Source organism: Dendrobates tinctorius, unplaced genomic scaffold (assembly GCF_039654945.1).
Source record: "Dendrobates tinctorius isolate UK_male_01 unplaced genomic scaffold, ASM3965494v1 ptg000016l, whole genome shotgun sequence".
Lineage (NCBI taxonomy): Eukaryota > Metazoa > Chordata > Amphibia > Anura > Dendrobatidae > Dendrobates > Dendrobates tinctorius.
Genome location: NW_027361684.1, coordinates 65,263,461 through 65,281,954, shown reverse-complemented (window position 1 = coordinate 65,281,954; position 18,494 = coordinate 65,263,461). Strand labels below are relative to the sequence as shown.

The following is an 18,494-nucleotide window of genomic DNA, read 5'->3' as shown; positions in this document are numbered from 1 at the left end:
TCAAAATTGAAGGCATACTGAACCAGCATGGCTACCACAGCAACTTGCAGCAGCATGCTATTCCATCCGGTTTGCGTTTAGTTGGAACATCATTTATTTTTCAACAGGATAATGACCCCAAACACACCTCCAGGCTGTGTAAGGTCTATTTAACCAAGAAGGAGAGTGATGGGGTGCTACACCAGATCACCTGGCCTCCACAGTCACCAGACCTGCACCCAGTCGAGATGGTTTGGGGTGAGCTGGACCGCAGAGTGAAGGCAGTTCCCAGAGATGCTTAGCACTTGTTGGCCCTTTTGCCAGGTCTGGTGACTGTGGAGGCCAGGTCATCTGGCGTAGCACACCATCACTCTCCTTCTTGGTCAAATAGCCCTTACACAGCCTGGAGGTGTGTTTGGGGTCATTGTCCTGTTGAAAAATAAATGATGGTCCAAATAAACGCAAACCGGATGGAATAGCATGCCGCTGCAAGATGCTGTGCTAGCCATGCTGGTTCAGTATGCCTTCAATTTTGAATAAATCCCCAACAGTGTCACCAGCAAAGCACCCCCACACCATCACACCTCCTCCTCCATGCTTCACAGTGGGAACCAGGCATGTAGAGTCCATCCGTTCACCTTTTCTGCGTCGCACAAAGACACGGTGGTTGGAACCAAAGATCTCAAATTTGGACTCATCAGACCAAAGCACAGATTTCCACTGGTCTAAAGTCTATTCCTTGTATTCTTTGATGGTCACTCGTTTTTCTTTACTTAGCTGCTTTTTTCTTGCCATAATACAAATTCTAACAGTCTATTCAGTAGGACTATCAGTTGCGTATCCACCAGACTTCTGCACAACACAACTGATCGTCCCAACCCCATTTATAAGGCAAGAAATCCCACTTATTAAACCTGACAGGGCACACCTGTGAAGTGAAAACTATTTCCGGTGACTACCTCTTGAAGCTCATCAAGAGAATGCCAAGAGTGTGCTAAGCAGTAATCAAAGCAAAAGGTGGCTATGTTGAAGAACATAGAATATAAGACATATTTTCAGTTGTTTCACACTTTTTTGTTAATTATATAATTCCACATGTGTTCCTTCACAGTTTTGATGCCTTCAGGTTGAATCTAAAATTTTCTTAGTCATGAAAACAAAGAAAACTCTTTGAAAGAGAAGGTGTGTCCAAACTTTTGGTGTGTGTGTGTGTGTGTGTGTGTGTATATATATATATATATATATATATATATATATATATATATATATATATATATATATATATATATATATATATATATATATGTGTATATATATGTGTATATATATATATATATATATTATTCGACCTTGTGTGCCCTGGGCCGCAGTGTGCCTGCTGGCACGTAGTTCCTTCACAGCACGTTTCTCGACATGGCCCCCACTTTCAAAGTTAACAGCAAGCAAAACAGACGGAGAACACATGGCTTTACACAAGCCTTTATTCCCTTGGTTAGTCACGCCTTTTTCCGCCCCAAGAGGGTCCATATCCCCCTCCCCTGGAGGTTTGTCGCTTCCTCTCCCAAAACCTATGTAAGATCATAATTTCCCAAGGTAATAGGGCGGGGGTTCTGGTGCTATTGGGGCCGACCCTCACTCCCCTTCCCTGTTACACTTGGAGACCAAACATTTACGTTGCTACCTGGCTCCAACTAGCAAGTCTATGTATCTCCCCACCCTGGAATGATAGCATGGATTGAGACTATGGAAGGCGTTCGGTCTGTTCCTGAGACCTCGGAAAAGTAGCCAGTGTGTGGCTAGCACATATGATAAGTCAATATTCTCCTTATGAAATCATAGCTGACTCAAGAAAGCAGTAAAGCCCCCGCTACACATAGCGATATCGCTAGCAATATTGCTGTAACGTCACCGATTTTGTGACGTAGCAGCGATATTGCTAGCGATATCGCTATGTCTGATACTTACCTCCAACCGGCTCCCCCGCTGCTCATCGCTGGTCGTGCGAGAACGTCCTGGACCATTTCTCGTCGGGCGCTTCCTGCTGGGCTTCCTGTGGCGCCGACGAGGGCGCATGGACGCGGGCGGGAGGACGTCTAGATCGCCGCGTCTGACAGGTAAGTAACGACTCCCGACCCCTGTGATGCTGCTGGTGAGATCTGCCTGTGTGGCAGCTCACTAGCGACCACTTAGCGATGCACCAGCGATCCATATCGTTGTCGGGATCGCTGGGGCATCGCTAAGTAACCGTACCCTTAAGGGCATGTCACACTAAGAGATATCGCTAGCAATATCGCTATAACTAGTGACGTTATAGCGATATTGCTAGCGATATCTCTGTGTCTGATACTTACCTACGACCGGCTCCCCCGCTGGTTATCGCTGATCGCGCGAGAACATCCTGGGCCTTTTCTCGTCGTCAGCTTCCTGCGGCGCTTCCTGCTGTGACGACGAGCGACGCGTGGAGCCGGGCGGGAGGACGCAGGATCGCCTGGTGTGACAGGTAAGTAGCGACCCCCGTCCCCTGCGATGTCGCTAGTGAGATCTGCCTGTGTGGCAGCTCACTAGCGACCACTTAGCGATGTACCAGCGATCCTGACCGCGTCATATCGCTGGTCGGGATCGCTGGTACATCGCTAAGTGTGACAGTACCTTTAGACCGCATGGTATCACCAGGGGGTCTTGCTGTAGGAACTTGATACTAGGTAGCTGCTGGAGGAGTGAATTTTTTCTCTGAAGCTGAGAAGGCTGAGCCCCCCTGCTGAGCCAGGTGTCCTGTTACAACTACACATGTTTCAGGAAGATAGTAAGCTGCCATTACATCCTACAATCCTTCACAACCACCCCACTGCCTTTTGATTGTTGCGGGTCCTCAGTCTAGAACAATCTTTTAGCATCTCTGTATTAGAGGGTGATTTATTTTCTCATTGTACATGTCTGCTATGGGTAAAAGCTGCAATACCTTTCATGTCTTTTAACCCGTTGATTGCCACAGGTAATGGCTGTAGCTGACAAAGTGATTTTTGCAAATGTTGGGAATTCCCATCTGCACTCGGCCCTGGGGACTTTAAATTGACCTTTCGGCTTTATGTACACTAAGCCTGCTGATGGAATACACTACGTGTTACCCGGTCAATGCCGTAGAGACAGAAGTATGTTTTTACATCCATAAGTATTCCTATACATTTTGACCCTAATTCATCGACACCGGCAATTTTCACGATGATGAGAGGGTGTGCTGGAATCTGACACTCCTGATTCAGTAAGAAGTACCATATTTTTCGGATTATAAGACGGCTGAAATCTCATCTCCCGAGATCTTGGTGCCGAGATCTCCATCTGCACATGCGCTGCCCCCCGGCGGCCATTTTCACAGAGTCCTACACACAGGAGGAAACCATGGAACTGCCGGGGCTCTGGCCTTTTACAAAGTAAAGATTTGTCTACAAGTATCACTGGGATGTGGGTTGTGTGTGGATATTTGGTGCACTTTGTGTGCAGTAATCGTCTGTGGTTGGAAGGAAAAGGGAACTATCAGTTTTTCAGAAAAAGGAAGTTGCTGAAATCAGCTGATCTTTATTCCTCAGTGGCACTTCTGAAAAATGGAAACATGAAATATATTGGCAATCCTGTGTGTCACCATTATTCTATTAATCATTGCATGTTTTATACAGCCTAAGCACACTTGGATATACATTTTATAGTCTAGAAGTATAACAGAAGTGCTGCACAGTGCCCCTGATTCATGTGTCTTCGGGCCCCGTTACACGCTTCAATGTCCCAGGGATCCCACCAACGATCCGACGTGGATGGGATCGCTGGGACATAGTTAGCTGATCGCTGGTGATCTGTCACATAGATTCACCAGCGGTCAGGACCAGCTAGCAAGCTGGTTTCCAAGGTAAAGAGCCGGTATCTAAGAGCCGCGCGGCTCTTAGATACCCGATGTTTACCTTGGAAACCAGCTCCCAGTGTCACTTATCGTTGGTCTCTCGCTGTCACACGCAGCGATGCGCGCTGGACAGCAGGAGACCAACAATCAAAAAATGGCCCAGGACATTCGAGCACGATCAGCGATACCCGGTGGGGGGGGCCGGTTGCTGAAGCGTGTCACACACAGCGATATCACTGGTGAGATCGCTGTGGTGTCACAAAATCAGTGATCTTGCTGTGTGTGACGGGGCCTTTATATGACTGTCACCTATCGGTGGGCAGCATAGCGTAGTGGTAGACACTGACCATAGTAAGCAACTTACCGCTAAAACCAGTTTTCAATTCTACAATGGCTGGCAATGCTTCTCTCTGTCATTGATCGCTTAGTTATCGCCACTGATGTTTACAGAAGGGATTAGGTAAAAGTTTGAGCGTTCGGCATTTGTTATTATTACTTACATTTACCATTATTATTTTAACTACTGCCATAGGTAACTTTTTGGAAGACCCACTCCCTGAGGCTGATCTATACATACTCTCCAGAATATTGCATGATTTGCCAGAGGGAAAATTAAACCATCTCTTGCAGAAGATCTCTGAAGCCTGCTGTCCAGGTAAAAGCACGCAGGCAGTACATGTGCAATAAAATATATAATCCATTATGGCCCACTTACACTATTACTCCTTGACTTTATTTAGGTAGGAGTGCCGTGCTTATTGCAGAAATTGTCCTCGATGAAGAAACAAAGGATCCAAGAGGTCTGCTACAATCTCTTAGTATGAGTGACGGAAAGCAGAGAAGCGGAACAGAATACAAGAAGCTTCTAGAAAATCATGGATTTAATAGTGTACAAATTAAGAGCACAGGCAATTTTCTAGATGCAATTTTAGCTGTAAAAAGATAATTGTTTCAGGCTAGATGAATTTTAATTGTCAAATAATTTGAGTGCAGCCAGTTTCACCAATCTCATATTCTCGGCCCAAGTACAGACCGCGATGTCAGGACTGTCGGTGAGACTCCTGTCCCAAACTCAACAGCCTCCTATTAGCCTATGAGACTGTTGAGTTTGGGTCAGGAGACGTACGCGGTGTGAACTCGGATTGTGAATGTTGGACATGTGAAACTGGCCTAAAATTGACTTTTCAAACTGTAAACCTTTATTTGTAGAGAAGCATAAAATGGATAATCCAATGTCACAACGGCATCAGGGAGTTATAGGCAAATGCATTTCGGATAGAGATCATTATTCATTGCTATAAATAACGATCTCTCTCCGAAATGCGTTTGCTTATAACTCCCTGATGCCGTTGTGACATTGGATTATCCATTTTATGCTTTTCCACAAATAAAAGTTTACATTTTATTGAAGACCACTACTCTGGATTTCTCCTCTTTTCATTTTGCATTTATGTTGTTTCACTTTATGAACATAGAAAAAATAAAAATAATTTAAAGGAAGTAATGTTAGCAAAAATTCACTTTCACTCTTTACATGTAGGGACAGCTTCTGCCTAAAGACAAAACTGAATCTGAGCTGTCCATACAGACCTGGATGTTGTTACCATTGGTGCCTCTTCTAAATACTGACTTGATTGGGTAGAGATGTTTTGGGTTTTTTTTGTCTAATATTAATGATGTACGTAGATCACTTTAATACCAAAAGGGAAAATAAATTTCTATAAAGAGTAATTTTCTGGCCGAGTGATCGTGCATTTGTATGAGGGAAGAGCAGTCAGTTGGCCGAAAGAGTGCTTATCCAACTTTTATCTAAAGTGGATGATAACCTAAATAATAACTTTATGCAAAGTGTGGCATGTGCGAGACATAGATTGGATTCGTCCAATGATCCAGGAAACAATGCTTTAAATCAGGCCTGGGCAAACTGCGGCCCGCGGGCCACATCCAGCCCCCTGAGTGTTTGTGCGGCCCGCTGACACTCACAGCCAGAGGGCTGGAGAAGGACTGCTCTATGAGTCTTTTCTTTCTTAGAAGCTATTGTAGCCCCACCTTCTCATTGGTGGATGCGGGGCTGCTCAGTTCCTGGCTTGCAGAGCTGGTGAAACCTGTGCAGGAGTCAGAGCGGTCAGGACAGGAGGAGGGAAGCTGGGACTACAGCACCCATCTGCTGCAGATAATGGGCAAGTAGCTTCTAAGAGGAGCCCAGATACAACCTGGGAGGCAGCATAATGTGTCTGCTGTGTTGAGTAGGTCATACCACCTTCGTTGCCTCCTTTCACACTGTGGCATGAAAGTTGTGGGGCTGTAGTTTAAGTTCAGGGAGAGCAGCTAATTAGTAGCCACTAAATCTCCCTGTATCTTCCTGGCAGCTGATAGGAGAAAAAACACTTGGGCTGCATATTCCTACTGAATACAGGGTCCCGCAGGGAAGTGCCCCCTCACCTCCAGTACATGCAGCCTGCAGAGGGGATATTCTATGTGCTCCTCAAACTGCTCTCCTGCCCCACCATGTACTCTGCTGCCTCCTCACCGCTCTATGTGAGGGTTAACCCTTACCTCCCTCTCTGCTCCCTTACCTCCCTCTTTGCTCCCAGTTTGTGCTGTTGTACTGTGCATGAGAGGTAAGGGTTAACTCCCCCCCCATAGTGCTCCCCCTGTGACTTGTGGCTTATCACATCCACTCCATAGACTGCAATAAGGATTCCCACCCCCTCCTGTCACCTCCTGCCCCAATATGTGATGTGGATCTCTGCATGTGGAACAGAGGTGGGCGAATAACTTTTTTCCAATGCTATTGCGTGTTATGATGAGCTTCATTGCAACAACCATTGTGAGGCTATGTTCACACGACTGTAATATTTGCCCAAGTGCTGTCTATGGAAAAAAAAAATAAACTCACACGGAGCACTAGGAGCAATGTTATGCAACTGAGCTATTTAGATTACAGCTTGAAAATGTCTGTGTGAGAAATGTCACAGCACCCACTGGTCTCCTCTGTATTTCGGATCAGACTCGCCTGTTGAAGTCTATGGGTGTGCAAAAATAAAACAATCGGATGCCATATGAATCATCAGTATAGCATCCGATTTTTACGAATACATTTCCATTACTAATACAGGACACTGTATTTCTTCTTTAAAACTTAATTCACTTCTGATGTATAAAAATGGATGCCATACGGTTGACAATACAGATGAAAAATTGTCTTTTTCTGGATGAAAATCATGATTTTTTTTTATACGCTCATGTAAACTTCATCACAAAAGCAACTGCTTTTTATATAGTGATAAAGTTAATATTATGCAGAATTAAAGGGTGATCAAAATCAAAGTTGACTTTCATACTAAATTTAATTTAATAATCTGATCACTTTTTTAATATATTTCAATTAAAAAATTTCTGCCATTCCCTATGTACTCTAACTTCCTGTCTGTGTGGTTTTTTTTTTTCCTTCTAATGACATTTGTTTGAGAATCCCAGTGCATTTTGGGATACTCACACGGGACATCATTAGGGGGCAGAGGCTGCTTTCTCCACCTTGAAATGAAGGTTTCAGACACTGGACTAGTCCCTGCCAGGTCATCTCTTCTCCTTAGAGCCAGCAAGGGAGCGCACTGTCACTGTGCATTCAAAGGAATGTAGCACAGGGAGCTCATACTGCGAATACGTCACAATTTACAACCGACGCATTATCAGGTGAGCAGGACTAGCCGAGCCTCCAAAACAGACATCACTGATGGCGCCTAATTTCAGAGAGATGGCGCAGAGGCTGCGGCAGTGACCACAGCTTCTGCCCCCTGATGACGGGTCATTTGAGTATCCCAGCATGCACTGGTGAATCTCAAACAAAATGTCATGGGACATTTAAAAAAAAGACAGGAAGTCAGAATGTAGAGGGTACGTTAGGGAATTTTTCATTGTAATATATTAGAAATCAAGATTAGATTATTACACTCAATAGATAGATATTTAATATGAAATTCACCTTTGGTTTTGGACCGCCCTTTTAAGTTCAGCCTATTGGTTCGGTCCTCCACAGCAGTTCCAGTTTTTCATGTGGCCCCTTGGGAAAATTAATTGCCCACCCCTGCTTTAAATGCAAAGACCATATACAGTATGAAGGGAAAAATGAAAGAAAAATAGAATCATAATTCATTAGCAACAACTATTCATAAGCAGAAAAAAGGGTCAGTCTTTGTCCTCTGTTTATCCCAATTTTATACAGTTTTATTTGTTGTCTTTTTTTTCCTAGAATACAATGGGGAAAGCTATAGAATAATGTTTCTAGTATTCTACTGTGGCACAGCATAGTGTCACTAACCATTTGGCACCCCCAGCATTAATAGCTCACAGCTCTACTATAGTATACTGTGTACTATAAAAGATCACCCTGTCAATAAACTTTAGAGACTATTTGGAAAGACAATGAGCAGTCTGTCTCTCTGATTATGCTTCATTGCATGGCTACCCATAAGATAGAAAATACCTGAGGAGAAATAGAAATTCCTCCTCTAACAGCATAGATTGCCTTCCTTCAATACAATTACTGTGATGAATATGCAAATAAAGTCCGTGGAGCCTCATTTAAGAGTCTCACACGGGACAAGCCAGATCTTCCTCCAGGGAAGGACCCAGCCAAGGAGTGGCTCCTTTCGGAAACCACCATTACCACCATATTAAGTGGCCCTTTAAGTCAATATCCAGCTCTTTACGAGTTTACAGATATGACAAGGGAAATACCAAGGCCAGGTATCCATCCACAGACAGCTAAGGCGCTAAATCACAGTGAAATCCTAGATGCATTGCTCCCTGGGAAATACGAATATGCAAATATTTACTGTGATGGTAAAGCTGATGACCAATTGGTACAACACATAACATTTTTGCACTGGACCCCGCAGCAATCATCATTGCAGTTTGTGATGCCCCTCTGAGCTCCACTGCAACCACAAGATGGCATATTGACTTATCCCCCTGACCTAGAGGATGAAGCACAGCCACAAACCCATACAAGCTGAAGGTCTCTGTTTCGCGATGAGCTGACGTCTCCAATATAAAGCCTTTCAAAATGTAAACTGAAGTGGCACCTTATGCCCGCATTAGTGATGAGTGAACATGCTCGTATAAGGTGTTATCGGGGCACGCTCATGTGCTATTAGAATATCTGCGTGGTCGAGTACTATGCTCGAGTCACCACGTCTGCATGTCTCGCGGCTGTTCGACAGCTACAACACATGCAGGGGATAGCCTGTTTGTTAGGCAACCACTGCATGTGTTGCGGCTGTCAAACAGCAGTGAGACATGCAGCCACAGGGACTCAAACATAGTTTTCGAGCTTGCCCAAAATACTCTGTTAGCACGCGAGCATGCTCGTAGAACACCTTATCCAAGCACTCTGGCTCATCACTAGTCAGCTTTAAATGAGCTAAGACTTGAATTTTATTCTTCAGCAAATGCTCCTGGCCTTCTAATCTTCTCTCTGAGAATAACATATTGAAAGCAATTTCATAAGGAACTTGTTTATTCATACAACAAAGTTACTAGTCTACGAGCAAAAACACTAGATTCTAAAGACAAAGACAGAAGGTGAGCTATATACTGCAGTACTATGGTATTACGGTATATAGTATAAGCTATCAGAAGATCGCAGGTTCAAGTCTCCTAACGAAGCTAAAAAAAAGCTTATAAAAATTCTAAACGCCTCACTTTTTCCCCATTTAAAAATACAGACCTAACATAAATCTGTTTGGTATCGCTATGTCCATAAAAGTGTGGTGTATGAAAATATGTAATTAAATCAATCTGTGAATGCTGCAATGAAAAAAATAATCAAAATGGCAGTGCTGTGTATTTTTGGACCATACATTTCTAAAAAATATAATAAAAAGTGATCAAAACGTTGTCTACCCCCAAAATGGTATCAATCACACCATGAGCTTCAGGTCATGCGAAAAAAAACAAGTCCCAATATAGCTCCATTGATGGAACAGTAAATATATTCTAGATCTCAGGATTTGGCGACCAAACAAAATAATTTTTTCCCACAAACTTGGGAAACCAAAATTGTACTGATCTTGAGAATCAGGTTTCCAGATCATTTTTGCTTCACCATGATCTCCAGAAAACAAAACACAAAAAACAATGTTGGAATTGCATGTTTATCACCATTTTACCACACTTGATTTTTCCCCCCTTATTCCTATATACTTTAAGGCAAAATAACGTATTTCAAGAGTGCAACACATGCCACAAAAAACTTAGACAGCTATGTTGACAGAAAAGAAAAGACAGAAAATGTATGGCTTTCGGATGAAGAGTAAGAAATAAAGTGCAAAAATGAAAAATTGCCCGGCCCTCAAAAAGTTAGCCTCTTTACCCCACCTCCCCAAGCTTGTTTTCACCTTCATGACCAGGCCAAATTTTACAATTCTGACCAGTATCACTTTGTGGTAATAGCTCTAGAACACTTCAACGAATCGCAATGATTCTGAGACTTTTTTTCGTGACATATTGTACTTCATGATAATGGTAAGTTTTTTTTCGATGTGACGTTTATTTGTGAAAAAATCAGAAATTTTAGTTAAAATTTGGCAATTTTCAAACTTGTAATATTTACGCCATTAAATTAGGGACAAAAACCAGCAAATAATTCCAGCGGATGCTTCCTACTTGGCCATAAAATCCATTTTATTTTTATCTTTTAAAATGGTTCCATGTGGCAGAAACCCAAATATATACAGGGGGTCAGAAGAAAAAAGGGCACACTGCTGCTTTATGCGTGCAGACTACGCGTTTCGACCTTGCAGACCTAGAAGAAGACCTAGTAAGGTCGAAACGCGTAGTCTGCACGCATAAAGCAGCAGTGTGCCCTTTTTTCTTCTGACCCCCTGTATATATTTGGGTTTCTGCCACATGGAACTATTTTAAAAGATAAAAATAAAATGGATTTTATGGCCAAGTAGGAAGCATCCGCTGGAATTATTTGCTGGTTTTTGTTTCTATTGCAACATGGGTGTTCCTCTCCCATTACAACTCCGTGCGGCTTCCTGGCAGTGAGCAGAACCACTAAGGACGTCTAACTGGGTGAGCTGGCTATAATTTTTCTTGTTTGAATTAAATTAGGGAGTTATGTCACACAAAATAGTTAATAAATAACATTTACACATGTCTGTCGTACATCAGTATATTTTTTGAAACATAATTTCATGTGTTTCATGTTCATAATAAAACAAAACAGGGTTAAAGTTGACCAGTGATTTCTCATTTTTCCAACAAAGATTACAAAAAGTGACTGAGGGGTCTATATGAGAGAAAATACCCAAAATTAACAGCTTTCTAAAAATTGTACCCCTCCTTTTGCTCAGAATCACATTCAAGAAATTATAAACTCTTCATGTGCTTCACAGGAATTTTTGCAATGCGGAATAAAGCAATGATCGTTTAACTTTTTGTCACAAAAATTTTATTTTAGCCACATGTTTTTATTTTCACAAGGATAACAGGAGAAACTGCACCATACAAATTGCTGTCCAATTTCTTCTGAGTACGTCAATACCCTATAGATGGGAAACTACTGTTTGGGCGCACGTCATGGCTCCCTATATGTGGGGGTAAGCTACTGGAACCAGTAGTTCGTATTAACCGTATTCTGACACCTTTAAATTTTTCACTCTCTTTCATTTCAGCCATTAGGTAAGTTCAAAAAAGTTCATTTTTTTTCTCATTAATGTACACTCTGCACCCCATCTTGACTGAAAAAAATCAGAAATGTAGACAAGTATTCAGACCATTTGCTCAGTATTGAGTAGAAGCACCATTTTGAGCTAGTACAGCCATGAGTCTTCTTGGGAATGATGCAACAAGTTTTTCCACACCTGGATTTGGGGATCCTCTGCCATTCTTCCTTGCAGATCCTCTCCAGTTCCGTCAGGATGGATGGTGAGCATTGGTGGACAGCCATTTTCAGGTCTCTCCAGAGATGCTCAATTGTGTTTAGGTCAGTGCTCCTGGCTGGGCCAGTCAAGAATGGTCCCAGAGTTGTTCTGAAGCCACTCCTTTGTTATTTTAGCTGTGTGCTTGGGATCAATGTCTTGTTGGAAGGTGAACCTTCGGCCAAGTTTGAGGTCCAGAGCACTCTGGAAGATGTTTTCATCCAGGATATCTCTGTACTTGGCCATATTCATGTCTCTTTCAATTGCACCCTGTCGTCCTGTCCCTGCAGCAGTATGATGCTGCCTCCACCATGTTTCACTGTTGGGATTGTATTGAGCAGGTGATGAGCAGTGCCTGATTTTCCCCACACATACCGCTTAGAATTATCACCAAAAAGTTCTATCTTCGTCTCATCAGACCAGAGGCTCTTATTTTTCATAGTCTGGGTGTCCTTCATGTGTTTTTTTAGTAAACTATGTGGGCTTTCTTATGTCTTGCACTGAGGAGGGGCTTCCATTGGGCCACTCTGCCATAAAGGCCTGACTGGTGGAGGGCTGCAGTGATAGTTGACTTTGTGGAACTTTCTTCCATCTCCCTACTGCATCTGTGGAGCTCATCCACAGTGATCTTGGGGTCTTTACCTCTCTCTACAAGGCTCTTCTCCCACAATTGCTCAGTTTCGCTGGATGGACAGATCTAGGAAGACTTATGGTGGTCCCAAACGCCTTCCATTTAAACATTATGGAGGCCACTGTGCTCTTAGGAACCTTGAGTACTTCAGAAATTATTTTGTAACCTTGGCCAGATGTGTGCCTTGCCACAATTCTGTCTTGATCTCCTTGGCCAGTTCATTTGACCTCATGATTCTCATTTGGTCTGACATGCAAAGCGAGCTGTGAGGTCTTATGTAGACAAGTGTGTGCCTTTACAAATCAAGGTCTGTCAGTTTAGGCCCCTTTCACACATGTTTTTTGGCGTCAGTCACAATCCGACGAATCCGTTGCAGATTGTGGGAAAACTGATGCGACGGATCCGATTTTCAACGGATCTGAGTGACGGATCCATCGCGTCCGTTTTTTCGTCCGTTTCATCTGGTTTTTGACGGATCCGTTTTTTAAAATAGAGATAGAAAGGATAGAATAGATAGATACATTACCTGTGGTAACCTCTTCCCTTGGATTTTCCCACTTTTCAGAGTTCACTCCAGGACAGGCTATGAGGGGGCGGAGCGTCAGTGACGTTAGCGCTAGTCACTGAACCTCCGCTCCCAGTATCTCACTCCTCAGTGCTTTACAGCTGGGGTGGTCGCATTAGCGCCGCTCCTGGTTGAAAAGTATTTACCCACCCAGATATGGATTTTGCCGTGGGACTTGACTGTTCACCAGACAGGTATGGGTATATTGTTGTTTTTTTATTTTTTATTTCTTTCAGGAGATCGAGGGCTTCGATTGGATTAGGAGAACAATAAAGATGGAAAACCTGTGTGTTTATTTCATTAAAAGACTTTATTCTTATTGTGTGTTTTTTTAACCCTTGAATAACTCTAGGATTAGTAATGGAGAGGTGTCTTATTGACACCTCTCCATTACTAACCCGGGCTTAATGTCACCTTACAATAGCAAGGTGACATTAACCCCTTATTACCCCACTTGCTGCTGCTACAGGGCAAGTGGGAAGAGCCAAAGCGCCAGAATTGGCGCATCTAATAGATGCACCTTTTCTGGGCAGCTGGGAGCTGCTATTTTTAGGCTGGGAGGGCCAAGATCAATGGCCCCTTACCAGCCTGAGAATACCAGCCCCCAGCTGTCTGCTTTAGCAAGGCTGGTTGTCATACATGGGGACTCCACGCCTTTTTTTTAAATAAATAATTAAAAAAGAGTGGGAACCCCTCTATTCTTGATAAATAACCTTACTGAAACTGACAGCTGAGGGTTGCAGCCCCCAGCTGTGAGTTTCTTCTGGCTGGTTATCAAAAATAGGGGGAGACCCATGCCATTTTTTTTATTATTTACTAGCTGAAGAGCCTGGCGTTGCCCAGGCATAGTACCTAACTGGGTCCTGCTCTCTCCCTTAACAGCCCCGCTCTCTACCCGCCATCACGCTCTCTCCTTCTGCAGCCCCGCTGTCCACCCGCCATCACGCCCTCTCCTTCCACAGCCCCGCTCTCCACCTGCCGTCCCATTCTATCACTCCTCAGCCATGCTCTACATCCGTGTCCCGCTGTCCCTCCACAGCCCCGCTCTCTTCCTCCACAGCCCACCCCTAATATCCCACATCATCCCGTCAGCCAGAGCCACTGGACTACTACCCTTAATATCCAACATCATCCCTTCAGCCAAAGCCACATGACTACTACTACTAATATCCCACATCATCCCGTCAGAGCCACCGGACTACTACCCCTAATATATGGGTATATGGGGTAGGGAGGGGGTGATTCATTTCTGTCCTGTGCTCTCTGCTCCTTTCTGGGAGCAGACAATGGCTGTGAGCTTATGTTCCTGGGGATGCTAGATTTCTCCCACCATGGCAGTGTCTGCTGAGGTGTTGTCACCTACATTCACTTTTACAGAGATATGCTTTTGTTATGCTCCACACCCTTCTATCATTCACATTGCTGTTCCCCAGCTCACCTACCTCTCTGTCCTTCTCCCTCCTATAGACTTTCAGCCCTACATTTTTATTGAGCCCTGAATTTGAAGAAATGTCTCCCTCTAGTGGTCTGCTTCGTGATTGGTTGGTGATACACACACACACACACACACACACACATACATTCAGTTTTATATACAGTTAGGTCCATATATATTTGGACAGAGACAACATTTTTCTAATTTTAGTTCTAGACATTACCACAATGAATTTTAAACAAAACAATTCAGATGCAGTTGAAGTTCAGATTTTCAGCTTTCATTTGAGGGTATCCACATTAAAATTGAACGAAGGGTTTAGGAGTTTCAGCTCCTTAACGTGTGCCACCCTGTTTTTAAAGGGACCAAAAGTAATTGGACAGATTAAATAATTGTAACTAAAATGTTAATTTCTAGTACTTGGTTGAAAACCCTTTGTTGGCAATGACTGCCTGAAGTCTTGAACTCATGGACATCACCAGACGCTGTGCTTCCTCCTTTTTGATGCTCTGCCAGGCCTTCACGGCGGTGTTTTTCAGTTGCTGTTTGTTTGTGGGCCTTTCTGTCTGAAGTTTAGTCTTTAACAAGTGAAATGCATGCTCAATTGGGTTGAGATCAGTTGACTGACTTGGCCATTCAAGAATATTCCACTTTGCTTTAATAAACTCCTGGGTTGCTTTGGCTTTATGTTTTGGGTCATTGTCCATCTGTAGTATGAAACAACGACCAATCAGTTTGGCTGCATTTGGCTGGATCTGTGCACACAGTATGGCTCTGAATACCTCAGAATTCATTCGTCTGCTTCCGTCCTGTGTCACATCATCAATAAACACTAGTGACCCAGTGCCACTGGCAGCCACGCATGCCCAAGCCATCACACTGCCTCCGCCGTGTTTTACAGATGATGTGGTATGCTTTCGATCATGAGCTGTACCACGCCATCGCCATAATTTTCTCTTTCCATCATTCTGGTAGAGGTTGATCTTGGTTTCATCTGTCCAAAGAATGTTCTTCCAGAACTGTGCTGGCTTTTTTAGATGTTTTTTAGCAAAGTCCAGTCTAGCCTTTTTATTCTTGATGCTTTATGAGTGGCTTGCACCGTGCAGTGAACCCTCTGTATTTACTTTCATGCAGTCTTCTCTTTATGGTAGATTTGGATATTGATACGCCTACCTCCTGGAGAGTGTTGTTCACTTGGTTGGCTGTTGTGAAGGGGTTTCTCTTTACCATGGAGATTATTCTGCGATCATCCACCACTGTTGTCTTCCATGGGTGCCCAGGTCTTTTTGCATTGATGAGTTCACCAGTGCTTTTTTTCTTTCTCAGGATGTACCAAACTGTAGATTTTGCCACTCCTAAAGTTGTAGAAATTTCTCAGATGGGTTTTTTCTGTTTTTGCAGCTTAAGGATGGCTTGTTTCACCTGCATCGAGAGCTCCTTTGACCGAATGTTTCCTTCACAGCAAAACCTTCCAAATGCAAGCACCACACCTCAAATCAACTCCAGGCCTTTTATCTGCTTAATTCAGAATGACATAACGAAGGGATTGCCCACACCTGTCTATGAAATAGCCCTGGAGTCAATTATCCAATTACTTTTGGTCCCTTTAATAACAGGGTGGCACATGTTAAGGAGCTGAAACTTCTATACCCTTCATCCAATTTTAATGTGGATACCCTCAAATGAAAGCTGAAAGTCTGAACTTTACCTGCATCTGAATAGTTTTGTTTAAAATTCATTATGGTAATGTCTAGAACCAAAATTAGAAAAATGTTGTCTCCGTCCAAATAGGTCCATATATAACTGTATATAGATATTCAGCACAGGAGCGGCAGATGAATACTCCCATACACCGCTCCTGCTCTCACTGCAATTAGTGGTAGTAGGTGTCGGATGATATCAGTTGTTCCATCAGCTGACACTAATGACCAGAGGTAAACTGAGCATGCTCAGTTAAAAAAACGGAATCCGTCGCCGGGTTCTGTCATTTGTCAGACAGCCACAGATCCGTCGCCCACAGGCGTCCATTCTAGCAGACGACGGACGGCGACGGATCCGTCGCTGTATGACTTTTCGACGGAGACAAAAGACGTTCTTTTCTGCGTCGTCTCCGGCCGCCGAACAGAGAATTTCCAACAGATCCGGCGAACGACGTATGAAACGTGAGGCCATCAGTCGCTCATAGAAGGCCATGAGAAAAAAACTTAACCAACGGCATCAGTCGCCGGATACGTTTTTTTACAAATTTGACAGATTGCGACTGATAGTAAAAAAGTGTGTGAAAGGGGCTTTAATTAAACACAGCTGGGCTTGAATGAATAAGTAGAACCATCTCAAGGAGGATCACAAGGAAATGGACAGCATGTGACTTAAATATGAGTGTCTGAGCAAAGGGTCTGAATACTTATGACCATGTAATATTTCAGTTTTTCTTTTTTAATAAATTTGCAAACATTTCTACATTTCTGTTTCTTTCAGTCAAGATGGGGTGCAGAGTGTTGAAAAATTTAACTTTTTTGATTTTACCAAAAAGGGTCTGAATACTTTCCGTACCCACTGTGTGTATGTATATATGTGTGTACATATAATATTTATTATATATATTTATTATACCACATATACTCGAGTATAAGCCGAGTTTAAGCCGAGACCCCTATTTTTGCCACAAAAAACTGGGAAAACTTATTGACTCGAGTATAAGCCGAGGGTGATGCTGCACAACGGTTAATGGTGGTCCAAAAAGTTGCCCCATAGATAAATACCCCCCATAAAATGCTGTACAAGGGTTAATGGTGGCCCAAGAAGATGCTCCATAGATAAATATGGCCCATATATTGCTGCTGCTGCCTCTGCTGCTGCAATTAAAAAAAAAAAAATGACCTACTCACCTCTCATAGCTGGTGGACAGGTGCCGGCGTCCAAAGCAGGCGGGGACACTGGCACACTGTGGGGGACAGGTGCCTGTGTCACCACTGGCTCACGTCCCCAGCACAGGCGATATTCACCTGTCCCCGGTCCATCGCCGCGCGCCGCTCTGTCTGCCAAGTCTATGCAGTGATGTTCAGCAGAGGGCGTGCACTGACCTGAACGTCACAGTCGCGGAGGACAGAGCGGTACACGGCGGTGGAACGGGGACAGGTGAATATTGCACTGCTCCCTGTCCTCCCCCTGTCATACTCACCCCCTCCTGGCACATGGTCTCTGCAGCCCCTGCTTCCAAGGTCTTTGCACTCCTGCTCTTCCTGCGTTCAGCGGTCACGTACCGCTCATTAAAGTCATGAATATGCACATATTCAAGAGTTTAATGAGCGGTACCAAGTGACCGCTGAACGCAGGAAGAGCAGGTGCGCCGAGACCATGGAAGAAGCAGGGGCTGCAGAGACCGTGCCAGGAGGGGGCGAGTATGATCTCTGACACCCCCACTCCCCCGCCAACCCCCGGTATATGACTCGAGCATAAGCAGAGAGGGGGACTTTTAGCACAAAAAAACAGGCTGAAAATCTTGGCTTAAACTCGAGAATATACGGTATATATTATATTATATATATATTGTATATTTATTTTATATATATTTGTTATATATATATATATATATATATATATATATATATATATAGCTTCGCTTTCAGTAGCCTGATCGTTGCTATAAACCATGGAATTACAGGAGTGAGTGCTGAACACGACTCCCTTCAATGTCGCCTGGTTGTGCTGATCTCAGGAAAACCAGGTGCCTATGATGAGAGCTACCTTCAGCACCCTGCACCTGGGAACAGCTAACTGTACGGCTTTTCCCAGGTTCCGGTACGTGGCACACGGATGCCACACAGATACATGGATGTCAAATACGTACATACAGATGGCACATGGATCTCACCATTACTGTTTTTTCCAGTACAGGAATTGCCAGGACATGTGAAGAAGGCCTAAGTGTCACACTTCTGAAAGGCCACAGAGGCTGCAACACCATTAAGCAAGAAGCACCACTAACTAAACAACACCCTGAAGACCAAGGTGGTCTCCAAACAAATCAGCCACAAAGTTGTTGAGAAGTACAAGTGAAAGTT

At 43.6% G+C, this 18,494-nt stretch overlaps 1 protein-coding gene across 3 annotated transcripts in view; it reads left to right on the top strand.

Annotated features, from left to right (window-relative positions):
• Positions 1-4,862, top strand: part of ASMTL (acetylserotonin O-methyltransferase like) — a 96,610-nt gene extending 91,748 nt beyond the window's left edge. For all 3 annotated transcript variants that reach the window (XM_073565923.1, XM_073565925.1, XM_073565924.1), the window contains exons 13-14: positions 4,401-4,523; positions 4,609-4,862. In XM_073565923.1, the coding sequence (XP_073422024.1) occupies positions 4,401-4,523; positions 4,609-4,814 (329 nt within the window). In that variant the 3' untranslated portion in view covers positions 4,815-4,862. The remainder of the gene's footprint in view (positions 1-4,400; positions 4,524-4,608) is intronic.
• The last annotated feature ends 13,632 nt before the right edge of the window (positions 4,863-18,494 follow it).